The sequence below is a fragment of the Penicillium crustosum genome (genome assembly GCF_028827405.1).
Source record: "Penicillium crustosum strain IBT 35664 chromosome Unknown utg000002l_segment0_segment0, whole genome shotgun sequence".
Classification (NCBI taxonomy): Eukaryota; Fungi; Ascomycota; class Eurotiomycetes; order Eurotiales; family Aspergillaceae; genus Penicillium; species Penicillium crustosum.
The window spans coordinates 7,297,650-7,311,698 of record NW_026623123.1 but is presented as its reverse complement, the minus strand read 5'-3'; the positions used below and the strand labels follow the sequence as shown (position 1 = coordinate 7,311,698).

General features: G+C 49.5%; 4 protein-coding genes across 4 annotated transcripts; 2 read left to right on the top strand and 2 right to left on the bottom strand.

Annotated features, from left to right (window-relative positions):
- Nucleotides 1-99: 99 nt before the first annotated feature.
- Nucleotides 100-4,160, bottom strand: N7487_006279 (putative nuclear migration protein; the record flags this gene model as incomplete). Its single annotated transcript, XM_056874026.1, has 2 exons — nucleotides 100-971; nucleotides 1,043-4,160. 2 exons carry the CDS (start codon nucleotides 4,158-4,160, stop codon nucleotides 100-102), a joined length of 3,990 nt encoding a protein of 1,329 aa, XP_056731746.1.
- A 2,682-nt stretch (nucleotides 4,161-6,842) lies between these two features.
- Nucleotides 6,843-7,634, top strand: N7487_006278 (haloacid dehalogenase, type II; the record flags this gene model as incomplete). Its single annotated transcript, XM_056874025.1, has 1 exon — nucleotides 6,843-7,634. One exon carries the CDS (start codon nucleotides 6,843-6,845, stop codon nucleotides 7,632-7,634), a length of 792 nt encoding a protein of 263 aa, XP_056731745.1.
- A 167-nt stretch (nucleotides 7,635-7,801) lies between these two features.
- Nucleotides 7,802-9,570, bottom strand: N7487_006277 (uncharacterized protein; the record flags this gene model as incomplete). Its single annotated transcript, XM_056874024.1, has 3 exons — nucleotides 7,802-8,397; nucleotides 8,451-8,895; nucleotides 8,953-9,570. 3 exons carry the CDS (start codon nucleotides 9,568-9,570, stop codon nucleotides 7,802-7,804), a joined length of 1,659 nt encoding a protein of 552 aa, XP_056731744.1.
- A 2,556-nt stretch (nucleotides 9,571-12,126) lies between these two features.
- Nucleotides 12,127-13,240, top strand: N7487_006276 (uncharacterized protein; the record flags this gene model as incomplete). Its single annotated transcript, XM_056874023.1, has 2 exons — nucleotides 12,127-12,186; nucleotides 12,242-13,240. 2 exons carry the CDS (start codon nucleotides 12,127-12,129, stop codon nucleotides 13,238-13,240), a joined length of 1,059 nt encoding a protein of 352 aa, XP_056731743.1.
- Between the last annotated feature and the right edge of the window lie 809 nt (nucleotides 13,241-14,049).

Genomic DNA, 14,049 nt, shown 5'->3' with positions numbered 1-14,049 from the left:
AACCTGCGCCAAAAAGGTGTGTTTTTTTGAAAGAAAAGAAAAGGTATATGGTAAGTAATAAGTAAAAAGAGGATAAAATCAAACTTATCCACTGTCGAATTAGAATTCCCGCCACGGATCATCAGGACGGTATGAGAACTCGCTCCCATGAATAGAAGGTGTGTCAAACTCATACCGCCTCTCACTCCACTGACTAGAAGTCTTGCGGGTATGGCGTTGACGTGGAGGTGCACGGGTGCGATTAATCTGTTCTGCATGGTGATCGATGAAAGCCTCCATACGAACAGTGCCTATATCGAACATGTTGCTGCCCGCCACACTAGAAGCACGGCCACTCCCCTCGGAAGTGCGTCGACTGATACTGCTGCGGCGGCTGCCGATGCCGGGGGATAGGGATGGAGGTTGCATGGCGGGGAAGTGGAGTTCCGAGGAGCCGGCAGTAGTACCGCTGTGTGAAGATGGCATGGTGCCGGCGCTGGAGAAGCTGCGGAGAGCATGGAGGGCTGGGCGGGGTGCGGTGTTGCTGCGTTTGCGGTTGTGGGTTGAGAAGCGAGGCACGTGTGGTGCGTCGGCTGCTAAGTCGATGCTGCCGCCTGGGATTTCGGGGACTGGGGCTGGAGCGCCGGCGCTGTTGAAGGAGCGTTTGCCCTTTGGCATTGGGCGGGGACGGCCCTTGGCGACGCGGATGGAGTCGCGGATGGGGTTTCGGCGGAGGGAGGTGTGAGGTAGGGTTGGGGATTCTTCTTGTGGGACTGGAGGTAGGGCTGCTAGTTCTTGGAGGCCCATTGAGGAATGACTGAGGAAGGAGAGGGCCGTTAGCCAGACGTAGTGGCGTTCAATCGTTAACGCTGTGAATTTGAGAGCGCGCTGTGGTGTCAACACCAGTATGGAGCGATTGAATGGGGCCGAAGAGCCGGCGCCTTTGGGTATGGGGTTGTCATCTTTGACATCCAGGACGGATTGGATGGTGACTATGACGAGGAGAGATATTAGGTTAGCTGTCACTCCAACCAACTGAAATGAGTTCCTTAAAAAGACTTACACTTCCGGCCACTCTTGCCGAGCAAGGCAGGCCCACTTGTAGGCTGTTTGCTACTCCACATAATAGAGCCTTCGTACGGGGCAAGCCAAACCCATCGTTTATGGCGCACACCACTGTTCGTGATATTCGCCGACACATCGTCGGGGTTCTTGCCCTCCCAATTCTCCTTGGACTCGCCCATACCGAATGATTTACGTCGACGGACGTACTTAAACATCCACTCGCCAACCATAGTCTGGGCAATGGCATCAACGACACTAGTCGGTTGCACGCCACCGGTGGAATCCTTTCTTTCACGCTGTTCACGGTTCCAGGTTTGAGACGGAGTCGCACGGTGCGAGGGGGCGCGTTTCGGTGGCCCGTGCCGCTCACGAGGTGCTGTGATATCGTCGGAGGGCATCGGTGGTGGTGGTGGTCGGTATGGTCGGTATGTGGGGCTCTCTGGAGAAAAGGTTGAGATCGATCGTGAGGGGGAAGAGAGAGTTTCTGGTCTTTCGGTAATATCCGACTGTGGGGTTGCTGCAGCGGATCGCACTCGGCGGAGACTTGGGCGCCGGATGAAGGATTGGCGACCGCGGTCTGAGAACTGTCTGCCGGTTGAGCGAGTAGGACTTGGGGGTCCATCACTGCCATTGAGCGGGAGGTTGCGTGAGCTTAGACGGATGGGCACGGGGAATGGCGGTGCAATGCTTGAGCCTGCACTGCCGCTATCGAGGCTTGGTTCGCTGGGACTACGGGCACGGGGCTTCTGGTGCGCGGCGGCTCCGCTGGAGATCATGGCCATTTTGCGCATTCCGGACTGGCGAATACTCGAGGACGCTGTGCTAGACCGTTGGGGAGCCCGAGAACGGCTAATGTCTGGTGGTCTTGACTCCGGGGAAGACAGTTGCTCGTCTACTTCGGGGAGAGGCATTTCGTCCAAGCTGGGTCCTGATTTCGAAGTGATGAGCTTACCACGGCTGACAGTGTATGCGGCGAATGGGCGGTTGAGGAGCTCATCATCGGTAAAGACATCATGTTCGTTCTGGGGGCCTTCGTCGTCGCTGTTGTGCTCAAACCCGGCGAAGAGACTGCTAGACCGTAAAGGTCGTCGAATATTGGACAAGGCATCATCCGAGAGCGGACCATTGTCATTGTTACCGGGATAGGCCTGTATATGATCTGGACCGGATGCTCTAGGAGGCTTGACGGGGCCGTCTGCCGGGTGATCTGTTACCAGTCGTCTCTGTTTTCGTTTTTCGGACCGTGGTGGAAGCGGGGGCACAGTGTAAGACTCGAGGCTGGGCTCCTGCGGTTTAGGGTGAGGTAGTGCATCTTCATCTTGAATAGCAGACGGAAGAAGACTAGCGGGAAGTTTGACAGGGGGTTGATCGATACGGATCTCCTCGGTTTGAATGGCAATGGATCGACAATCAGCAATTGCTCGGAAATTGGCCTGGCAAGCGATATTTTTGGTTTGCGGGGGTAGGACGACGCTGTTACGAGGTGAGGATGGTTCCGAGCCTGGTGGGTGGATAGCGATCATTGGAATATCCATCTTCGATGAGACATCGTTCGGGGACAAGCTGGCACGATTCTCGCTTTGAACAACATTTGTTTCCGGTACAACATCAGTCTGGGTGGACGCCGATGTCATTTGTACCGGTTCCGGGGTGGATTCAACAGGTTGAGGCGAGTCTGCCACATTGGGCGTCCATGGAGGACTTGGGAGTTCATCCACAGTCTGACATGAACTAGAAACCATCTGAGGTACAACGGGAGGCGTGGCGCTGTCCTTCGTGCCAGACATGTTCGCATTTTTATCGTCTTCATTCCCGGGCCCCGAAGCCGTTTCCGCCGGCCCAGGAACAATGTCGTATACAACCTTCGCTTCTATCGTAGGCGACGGTGGAGGTGAGTACTGGATGCCGATATCGCAGTATTCGACCGCCGAATCCAATTTCACTGGGCTAGCAAGCCCGAGGTCCCGGGCACGGAACTCCGTCGCAGTGGGCGAGTGTAAGTCCGAGCTTTGAAGGGACAGACCCAGGATCTTCCTGGCCTTGTCCGAAATACTATGCGACCCCTGTGAGTGAACTGACATTGGGCGTTCCATTGGGCGTTCTTCGGGGAGCGCCTCCGGAGAGGCGGGGACGTCATCTTCATCAGATGGAACAAACTCGTCTTCTTCATCTAAGTCAAGTTCTTCCGCCAGGTTCAGACCAGAACTATTCTTGGCTCCAGGCGCAATACTCATAACCGAGTACCGCATGCTATGAAATATGACGGCCTCCTCAGCTTCTTCTGAGCTCACGCTGGTCACGCTCGTGCGTCGGCGGCCTAGGCTACTAGATGCCACACTGGCCGAGTCGCTTTCTTTATTCTTGTCATGAACAAGGTCACCATTCTCACTCGGCTGCGATTGCGAGTGGATAGTCGCCACTTCCTGGGTGGCTGCGACCTCGTTCAAAACGGTCTTCAAGCGGCCCTCCACTACGTGAATCTTGCGTTCCAGGGTTCGGCGTTCATCCGCCCAAGACTCTTGATCGCGATTCCAGAGTAATTGGGTTCGTTCGACTTCCTCCTCCCTGCTTCGAGCTTTCTTCTGTGCTTGCTCGAGCTTTTTACGAACGTCGCCGATGTTCTCGACCGCTTCATCGCGCTCGCGAGCTAGCTCGGTCATCGCAGATGACGTCCCACCTTCCAGTAGTTGGATTTGGTGTTTCAACGAGCGCCCTTCCCAGGTCGCCTGGGACAAATTCGCGGTCAATGTTTCATTTTCCGTCCTTGATTCATCCAAGCTCTCTTCCAGCCCGTCGATTGCCTTGGTTTTGTTCTCTATCTCCCGCCGCAGCGAGAGAATCTCCGAAACGAGAGATGCATGGAGAGTAGGTGTGATCCTCCGCGGGTCGAAAGGCGATAAGGTGTCCTCGGTGATATCGATATCATCATCATCTGTTTGTCCGTCGGGTGAGAATGCGGGGGTTGGGAGGCCAGGTGGAGAGGAGGGTGGCGGGGAAGAATCTCGCCGGCGCAAAGACGGCCTTGCTCGTGATCCTTTGGATGGAGCTCGAGATCTGGATTTAGAGGATGGTGCCGGAGACGGGGCCATGGAGGCCGGGGACTGTAAATCGGCCATATCTCTTTGCGCATGTACTGGATGAAAGGCCTCAAATCATTGGGGCTCTGCTCCTTGGGCTAGCCAGAGCACGTCACACACTGGATCCCATCAAAGACTACCGTAGTTCAACCATCCGACTATTAACTGTTTTGAAGCCGCCAATTGTCTCCAGAGACAGGTTTCACTTGGTGCAATCGACTAGTCCAACGCAGGACCAAACGCGGGATGGAGGGGGAATTCAAGGAGACTGTGGAACTTGGGTGGAACTAGAGGTTAGCCATAGTTACAACGCATATGAAATGCACACTTGATCCCAATGTTGATATTTGGATATGCACGGGGGAGAAAGACACCCCAAGTCTACTTACAGTGAGAAACAGGTCTGACAATTTTTAGCTTAAGAGACGAGTAAGATGTCAACCCCGGGCACGGAGTATATGATCCCGGGAGGGAAGAATAGATCAGTCCGAAGGAAGGGCCGATCGCGACTAGAGAATCTCTCAAGATCCCGTAGATTTACGAAAACAATCCGAGAAGTGTTGGGGGGGCTTAGACCGTAGATTAACTTGGAAAAGACCTTCGGGGGAGGGGGGATTTAGATCAGCCTTGCGGCACGCCTGTACATATCGGAATCACCGCCGGACGCGAGGAGAGTCTTGGCTCTTTGGGATCCCAAAAAAAAGAAGAAGAAAAAACAAAAACAAAAAGAAAGTCCCAGGGGCGTTCGTTAGGGGGCATATGGGGAAAAGAAAAGAATCCACCCGATTAGCCCGCAGGATTAAGACTCCACTGCAGCTGCCAGACACTAAAACCTATGAGCTCCAATCATTTCGGTATAAAACGCTTTCGAACGTCCGAGATAATCATAGACCAGAGTCTATGCTTCGTATTGTATCTGGTATATCTCAAAGGCCGTGGAGAAGCTGATTATCCGGAAAACAAAGAAACAAAGAAAGGTAAAAAGAATATTAAAATGGAGCCCTAATCTCTCTCGAGAGAGCTAGTACTCCATACTCCGTATCGACAGGTCGGAAAGCGCACTGGAAAAGGAAAATGAGTAGTATTCCGTACCACATATATTAAAGATTCATAAATAAACTGCCCGGGGAAGGAGTTCGTGATAACACTCCACTGACATGTCTGGATGAAGCTCAAGGTCATTTTGGAGGGAAGATCACCCCCTATTCTTTTTTGGGGGCGAAACAGACTAAGTTGAAGGCGAATCATAAAAAAGAAGAAAAGCATTTTCAATGACCAATAGTGTCAATTCCGAAGCCACTAAAATAGGGATGGTTAGCGTGTTTGAGAGTATAATTAAATGGCTGTGTTGGCGGCCAACTCGTAGCTTGTTTAGGTGACGATCGCCGTAGATAATTTCGCATGAGAGCCTGTGATCTGGCCTTCCGGTTTCAGAATCCCCAGGGTGCATATATATGTTGCATGATGCATAGTATTTGAGTGTCACCTCTTTACGATGCTTTAAAGGAGACAGTCAAATCGTCAAATAGTCAAATCATCCACGGATATTGCGGATCAGGGGTAAAACCAGACCCATCCAAGGTCTCCACCGAGAGCTTTGAGGAACGAGGAACCCACATCGGCCGAAATGAAGAACCAAACTTCTATTTGTTGTGGGAAGTTCGGGACGGAGAATGGAGCACATCGTACGCGCACTTCATGACCCTCTATGGCCTCGGTCTGGATCGGAGTCGTTCCTCTTGCATATGTCGATGCAAGTGCCGCACAATGACAATCAATGATTGGCAATAAATACTCTATTATCGGATCCGATGTGCGTTCCGATGTGCGCTCCAATGTGCGATGTACACCATACTCCGTACAGAGTCTGTCATGTCTAGACTCTGTCAAGCGACTCAAGCCCCCAAATTGCCGGTGAAAATTGGACTAACGGGGATTGACAAGAAGGGAATCTCCACGAATCATTGCCACCAATTTGCCCCACCTCAGGGGGCACGGGGTACTTTTGACTTGGCCGTTGACAGGTCGATATTTGCTGATATTTCACATCCCTGCTCAGTTTCTTTGTTTCTCTGACAGTGTGGAGGCGCAGGCGATATTACACGGAAGTTGTGTTGAAAGTATGCAGGGGAAGACTAATAATTAATGGAAGTCAAATTGACAATGGACAATACAATGGATATGACATTTGAGAGGTGAGGAAGTTGAGAAAGTTGAGAAGGCGGGGAAAAAAAGGAACAGGCAGAATGTTCTCCGTGGTACGAGTGCCACACACATTCCTCAAGACTCAACATCAGCGTACCAGGTACTCCAAAAGACTCCAAAAGACTCCAAAAGGACTCCAAGGGAATCCAAAGAACCCCAAAAGGACTCAAACTACTTCCAACAACATGTGCTTGTTTAGAGAGTTTCTAAGCAACCGATTGTTTTATTCCCATTTCCGATCCAATGAGACCATCCCGCCAGAACAATCAGCCCGTTAGATCTCGCGAATCGAACTGACTAAGCATACATTTACCGTCATTCCGAGGTTCCATGTGCCCTGGAAACCAGCATATGTGAATTGACTCATTTCACTCTGACATACATATATATCTAGCTGGAATCTCAACTTCTGTGAAGATCCCACGGCGGAGCTCGGAAACCGACATAATCTCGAAAGTGCGGGGAATAACTGCATATCAACATCCGCCCCTCCAACTACAACACCAACTACGCAAAATGTCGACAGACAATCCACCCCAGATGTTGTTTTTCGATACATTCGGCACAGTAGTTTCGTGGCGTACATGCGTGGCGGAAGAGCTGATCACAGCCACCTTACATGCTGTGAATCATTCCGACAAGGACCTCCCAGCTGACTTGCGGGACCGCGCTGTAGCCGTGACCCGGGATGATTGGCTGGCATTTGTCGCAGAATGGCGGCACTCTTACAATGTATTCACCAAGACATTTGATCCATCCAACGAGTTTGTCTCAGTCGATCAGCACCACTACAACGCCCTTCAGGACCTCCTGCAGCAGCGCGGTCTGGATGGCCTGTTCACTGATGAGAAGTTGTGGGAACTCGCTTTTGCCTGGCACCGGCTCAACCCGTGGTCGGATAGTGCCCAGGGCATTGAACTGTTGAACCGTCGGTTTGCCACTTCCACCCTGTCAAATGGGAATATCTCTTTACTGCAGGATCTTCAGCGACATGGATCACTGCCATTCAAGCATCTTGTCAGTGCAGAGAATTTCAAGGCTTACAAGCCTTCCCCGCTGGTTTATAACGGTGCTGCCAAGATGTTTGGACTGGAACCAGGCCAGTGCGCACTAGTTGCGGCGCATCTGCGGGATTTGAAGGCTGCCCAGAGCTGTGGGTTTCAGACTATCTATGTTGAGCGTGAACAGGAGGAAGAGATGTCAAGTGAGGAGGCCGCGGAGGCCAAGGCTGAGGGTTGGGTAGATATGTGGGTTGATCTTGAGTCCGATGGCTTCCGAGAGGTGGCTAAGCGATTTGGGATTGAGTAAGACCGGACTGCTTTCCGGAGTTAGTAATTGACGCTTCATCCGATGGACAACGTGTATATTTGAAGGATTTAAATGAAAAATCGAAATATGATTGGTCCATTTGACCCAGATTCTATCACAACATGTCTTTTCCTTCTCCCATAGCCCCCATCCCAAAACCCCCTACATCAAGCCCAAAGGATATTTAGTCTTCGCCACCCAGTAGTCGCAGATGGGATGGGTTCTGGATTTTCATTAGCGATATTAATGAATTCCTGGATCGGAATTTCTTTCAGTGGAACAAGCCGGGTCTTTCGCCAAAATTTGTACCCAAAATACAAGACAAAGATAAGTGGAATGTTGAAGTATGACGACACAAAAGTTTGAGGACTCCAGTTGCCCTCAATAAACACGTAGAATCCGCCAGTAAGCAGAATGATACTGAACGAAACCAGAGAGATCCATGCTGCGTAAGGTTGAAAGGGGCCTTTCCAGGGAAGTTCAGTGCGGCTGATCTTTTGCTTCTTGCAGCCATAAAAGAACCTCAGGTAGATCACCTCTATATTGATCCAATGTACCAGAGAGGCAGCTGAGACCAGTTGCTGGAGCCAATCAAACACAACGGAAGCTGCAGATGACAGCGTCATATATCCCAAGGCAAGAAAAGATCCGACTGCGGCAACTGATATCCAGGGAACCCCGAATCGATTGATGCGAGTGAATATTTTTGGGGCATGCCCTTCTTGAGCAAGGCCATATAGCGTCCTGGTTCCAACAAGCATTGCTGTCTTCAAGTTAGCAAAAGTACAGTGGCAGACAAGAAAAGCCCACCCTCACCAGAGTTACCAGCGCTCCATGCACTTGTGACAACGACGGCATTGATGATCGAAGGTACCACTTTGATCCCGACATTGGTGGCAGCAATCGCAAATGGAGACGCTCCAGCATCGCCGGAATTTGACAGCAGCCCCTTGTCGTTGGAGGGGACAATAAGGCCCATCATGAAAATAGTGATCAGATAAAATATCAAGATTCTCCAGAACACACGTTTGGCAGCTTTGGGGATATTATGGCGAGGATTTTGCGTCTCAGCTGCGGCAACCGATACGTTCTCAACATTGGAAAATGCATAAGCTGCACTGCTCAGCACACGCCAAAACCCAAGGAACCGTCCCCATGAGCCATCAATACCAAGAAATTGCACGAAGGGTCCAGGGTCTCGCCAAAATCGAAACCCCATGGGATAGCCCTGTGGACCTGCGCCAGAGGTAATGCAGATACTCTATGAAAAGCAGTCAGGAACTAACCAGAAGATCCATTGTGCGCGAGACTTGCTCACCATGATATTCACACCAACAATCAGAGCAATCTTTAACATTGCAAAAACAAACTCCAACTCACCGTAGATACTGACCAATAGCATATTGCTAATAATAAGCAACGTACCAAGGGCACTAATCCATACTGCATGGTTAACGTCAGACCAAAAGTCGATAATGACAGCACATGCCACCATCTCAGCCGGCAGCAGGATAGCATTTGCATAAACACTGTTCCAACCTTGTGCAAACGCCAGTGCAGGGTCAACAAACCATTCTGCGTGTCGAATGATGCCACCTGAAAGAGGCGCCAGCGCGCTGAGCTCAGCTACGGAAAAGACCACGCAGCAGATAAGCATGCCCACAATGCAATACGCGAGCAACATACTTAGTGGTCCACCCCTTGCTAGGGATTTCCCGGTCGCTAGGAAGAGGCCAGTACCGATCGTTCCAGCCAGGGCAATCATTTGAATATGACGTTGTTTCAGCCCTCGTTTTGTTTGAAAAAGCTCAGAAATGGCTGCCCGTGTTTTGGCATTGTCTTCGCCGGCGATGGTGCGTTTGATGATAGGTCTGATCTCATTTTCGCGTGTGGTAATCCCCTCAATTTGCTCGGGGTCTTGAACATGACTGCTCATTGCAAAATAATGAACAAGAGAGGACGGTTAAAATGGTAAGGGGGTTAAATTGCCTGGTTGGGTGATGGGTCAAGCAGACTTTCTATATATGACCATATCCATGTGATCAAATTAAGTAACAAGCTCACTAGAGGGGGAGATCGAAGAAGAGAGTGTCGAGTGTCTCTTATCGGCTTCTCAGGTGCATAATCTCTCCTATCGAACTTCACCTGCACCCCCGGCCCGGTTGATGTTGCGAACACCAAAAATGGAAAATCCAGGGATATCGAGCATCTGCCTCTTAGTTTTTATTCTTTGATATTGTCTTCTTATTTCCTATCCTAGATCCCTAACTGCTTTAACTCTTCGTCGGTACCTGGGTCAGAATGATAGATTAAGAAGTCTCCTGAACGAAGAATAATAGGTTAGTATGCATTCGATACTCAGATACTACTTGGTGTTTACCGGATCAAGTATCTTAAATTCATAATCAACATACACATGAGGAACCTATAGTGTCTATTCATAGTATATACAGTACTTCCAGACGGGATCTTTTACCAGGGGCAGTGTAGCCCTGATAGTTAATTATCGAGTAGAGTCAACGAGCTCTTGACAATTTATTTATCTGCCTTCAGAGCAATATAGATATCTAAAGCCAATATTCTGACAGCTTCAACGTTATGTGGCAAGGGTTTGATATTGTTTCTGGTCACCAGTCTGAAAACAATGTCAAACTGCGTTCTTGCCTCGCGAGTGCCAAAGGTTGTCTGAACCGTCTTATCTCAGGCAGTTGCCATACCCCCAAGCAAGTTCGATACCTAAGTATTTTCCTAGGTCAGCATTAATCTCGTTTGCTTGCACTTGCTTTTCACATCTTCAGCATATGACCCATCGTACAGCCATCCCTGCATCGCTAAATCATCAAGTCCGCACTGCGAGATCACCAGGCACGTATACCACCCGATCTGCCCGATTCATTCGACTGATACTGGGAGTATGCCTTCATGTAGCATCTCAAACATTGAAACTCCCCCAAGAGCGCATTAAAGCTAAGCTGTTAACGAAATGTCTTGTTTTAAGTAGGATGGCCTCCAAGCATCAGGACCCTCCTCCAAATCCCTGGATCGCTAGCGATGGCAGCCCACTCCGGGGACACTACTGGATGAGAATCGACCCGAAAGTGCAACCTAATTACTGGGTGTAAGCATCTTTTCCCTGATCCTTTCAGTTGATATTTACTCACGCGCATCTTCTGAAGCCAACGCAAGAAGGTGTGTGAATGCCGAGAACACTTCTCAGCCCAGTGGCCGGTTGACCATGTGATTATCGTGAGTTCTCTAAACCAAGGTACCCTGAAACGTAATATCTCAAGACATGTCTAACTATTGTTGGTCTTCTAAAGCAAATCCCTGTATGTGCCTTCAGGTGCCCGTATTGTACGGCTCTCGACAACCTGAAGAAAGAGAATCGACCTTGCCCGGGACGGGTGAAAAGACATATTTCGGCAGCGCATATCGTGAGTGTACCAATATACCTACCCGCCCTGCTAGCATCGAAATAATGCTTATATCATTTAGAGAAGGCAAGGAGACTTCTATGTGGGACTGCAGATTACCTGTAAGTGTAACCAAAACTCGAAGGAGATCTACACATACTGATCTTTGCTGTCTTTAGTGGCCGATTTCTCCTGATCGGATGCTGTCTCGTTTTGCAGTGAAGAGGAAAGAGGAAGCCCCGCCTGAGAACCCACGGCTGTAGTGTACACAAGAACAATTAAACATAGCTGTCCTGGGAGAAAATTAAAGGAAACACATAAGCAATGAAAAATGGAGCTCTGAATCAAGCCCGGAGTCTAGAGCTCGACAGTAGGACTTGTTCGTATTCAGCATAATACTAGCACACACGACGGCAATAAGTGCAATGAGCAAGTAGGGGAGCATGACAAGACACATCCCCTTGTTTTGATACCAGAGGAAATTCTTGTGTAGTCTCTTGGTAGAAGGAGTGGATGACGTATCCAAAGGCTTTTCTGTTGTATTGATGGTGATCATCCTGACTGGATTGCTTCGTTATAGCGAAGTCAGCTGAGTGATTGTAGACTTTATTATTTAAATAGTCGGTACAGATATTCCTTGGTTGAGCAAGACCAGCATAGGCATCTTATTTGGGTCATATGTTTGATATAATTCTCGTCTTCTACAACACCTTCACCGTACATCACGATCATTTTATTATCCTTCTTAATAGTAGAAAGACGATGTGCAATTGAAATCATGGGTTCTCCTTTAGAGCCTAGTACTAAGCGGCTGCGAGAGATATAGGGATGATCAACTCGAGCGAAATATACAAGTCAAACAATGTCAGGCGAACTGTTAAGATAATACCTAGGTATCAATGATACACATTAATAATATAATACCAAGCCCTACCTACAATTTTACTCGTCTTCGCGAAACCGGTACCGGAATAAGTCCGTTGCGGCTCCTTATCTGATGTTCTCTTATCTGATCTGACGCACATTCCAGTCAAACCAATCCGCACCTGGGTACCACCACCTGCAGCAATATCTCCATAATGCAACTTAAGCTCCTCACCTCACTAGCCCAGGGACAGCCTGGTGTGCTACACCACTGCGTATGCCACCCACCCCCGCAGCCAAGCAATTCACACCGCTAACGCCACCTCACAGACCGAAACCCTCGTCGCATTCGAATACACCCGCAGCAATGTACCCAAGCCACATACACTTGTTTTTGTCGGCGGGCTAGGCGACAGCCTTGGCTCAGTCGACTATTTAAGTGACATAGTTCGCGCACTAGATCCCTCCCAATGGAGCGTATTCTCGCTGATTCTCTCCTGCGCTGGCGGGGGTTGGGGCATGGGACGACTGGGAAAAGACATCGATGAGCTATCGCAGTGCATCTCATATGTGCGTAAATACAAGGAGGCACAATTTGGTGCCGGAAAGGTGGTCATCATGGGCCATTCGACGGGCAGCCAGGATGTGATGCACTACATCAACTGTCCCAACCCACGGCCGGCACACCCCGTCTTCGACCGCCACTGGAAACCAATTGTGCGGGTGCCGGTCGATGGGGCAATTATGCAAGCGCCTGTTTCTGACCGTGAGGGGATATTGTGGGTTGTGAAGTGTGGCACTGCACGTGATAGCCCGGCCAAGATGCGCGCGATATACGATAAGGCTGTTGCTGATGCGCGGCGGGCGACGTATGAGGATCACGATCTTGTTGATACGGTTGTGCCGTTGTCTGTGACGTCGCGGATTGGGTATCCGCCCTCTGCGCCGGTTAGCAGTCGGCGGTTTTTGAGTCTGGTTAGCCCGGATAGTCCGGAGAATCCTTCCGAGGATGATTTGTTTAGTTCTGATTTGAGCGATGAGCAGTTCCGTGGGACATTTGGGATGATTCAGGAGAGGGGTTTGCTTAAGCAGAAAATGCTGGTGCTGTACTCTGGGAGGGATCAGTCGGTGCCGCCGTGGGTTAATAAGGAGGCCCTCTTGAGGAGGTGGCAGATTGCTGCTGATGGGAGTGGGCGGCAGATCTGGGATTCGAGTAGCATGGTTATTCCTAATGCATCGCATGCGCTGAGCGACAGCGATCAAGCGGAGCCGCGGCGGATTTTGGTGGAGAGGGTGACGGCTTATTTGAACGATATTCAGCGAGGATGATTTGTGCTGAACCAGGGAGATTGTATGTTATTTCGGCTTGTAAATATGTTTACAGCGCAAACGGGCTATTTTGATTATTAAGATGGCAAAAGTCAAAGAATATCTGTGGTGTTTGTTGCGTGACACTGAGATAGCAAACTTCAAAGTCTTCCAATAATTCTTCATCACAGCTTCATTCCAATCCTGAGAGCGTCGCTGAATATGCAAAATTCCCCCAAGTGTTCAATGAGCCTAAAAGGATGGGACTCTCTGCCGTATCCCATTGTTTCAAGAAAACACCCAGGTAGAACTCTGAATATTACAATCTAAAAATGGCTACGTGTTAGATTACACTACACTACCAAGTATCTGAAGGCTACTCACTAGTAGCATTTATTGACAAGAGATTAATATTAACTTCTCTTGGTAAAGGCAACTATAATCCTAACCCGAAGCAATCCTATTACGCTAATTGCACAGCCGCGTCGCATCTAGATTGTTCTGCCTGAAACCCGCTCTGCATCATGACTTACATAGGTACCCAATTATGTCCACTACTATGGAGATCCCGTAGATTGGATTATAGCCCCTATTGTACTCCATAGACCAAGTGTAAATAACATGATTTTACTCTTATTCCAAAAAAAAGAAAGAAAATACTACGGCGTGCTACCGGGATACAAGTACAGCTGATGAGCTTTGAGACTAGAAGAGCAATAAAGTTGCAATAAAGCTAGATCATACTAATAGCTTAAGCATTTTGACCACATGGCTTCCTCCCTTTCTCCACAAATAATCGCCTTGACATGCTCACATGATATCGCATGGAA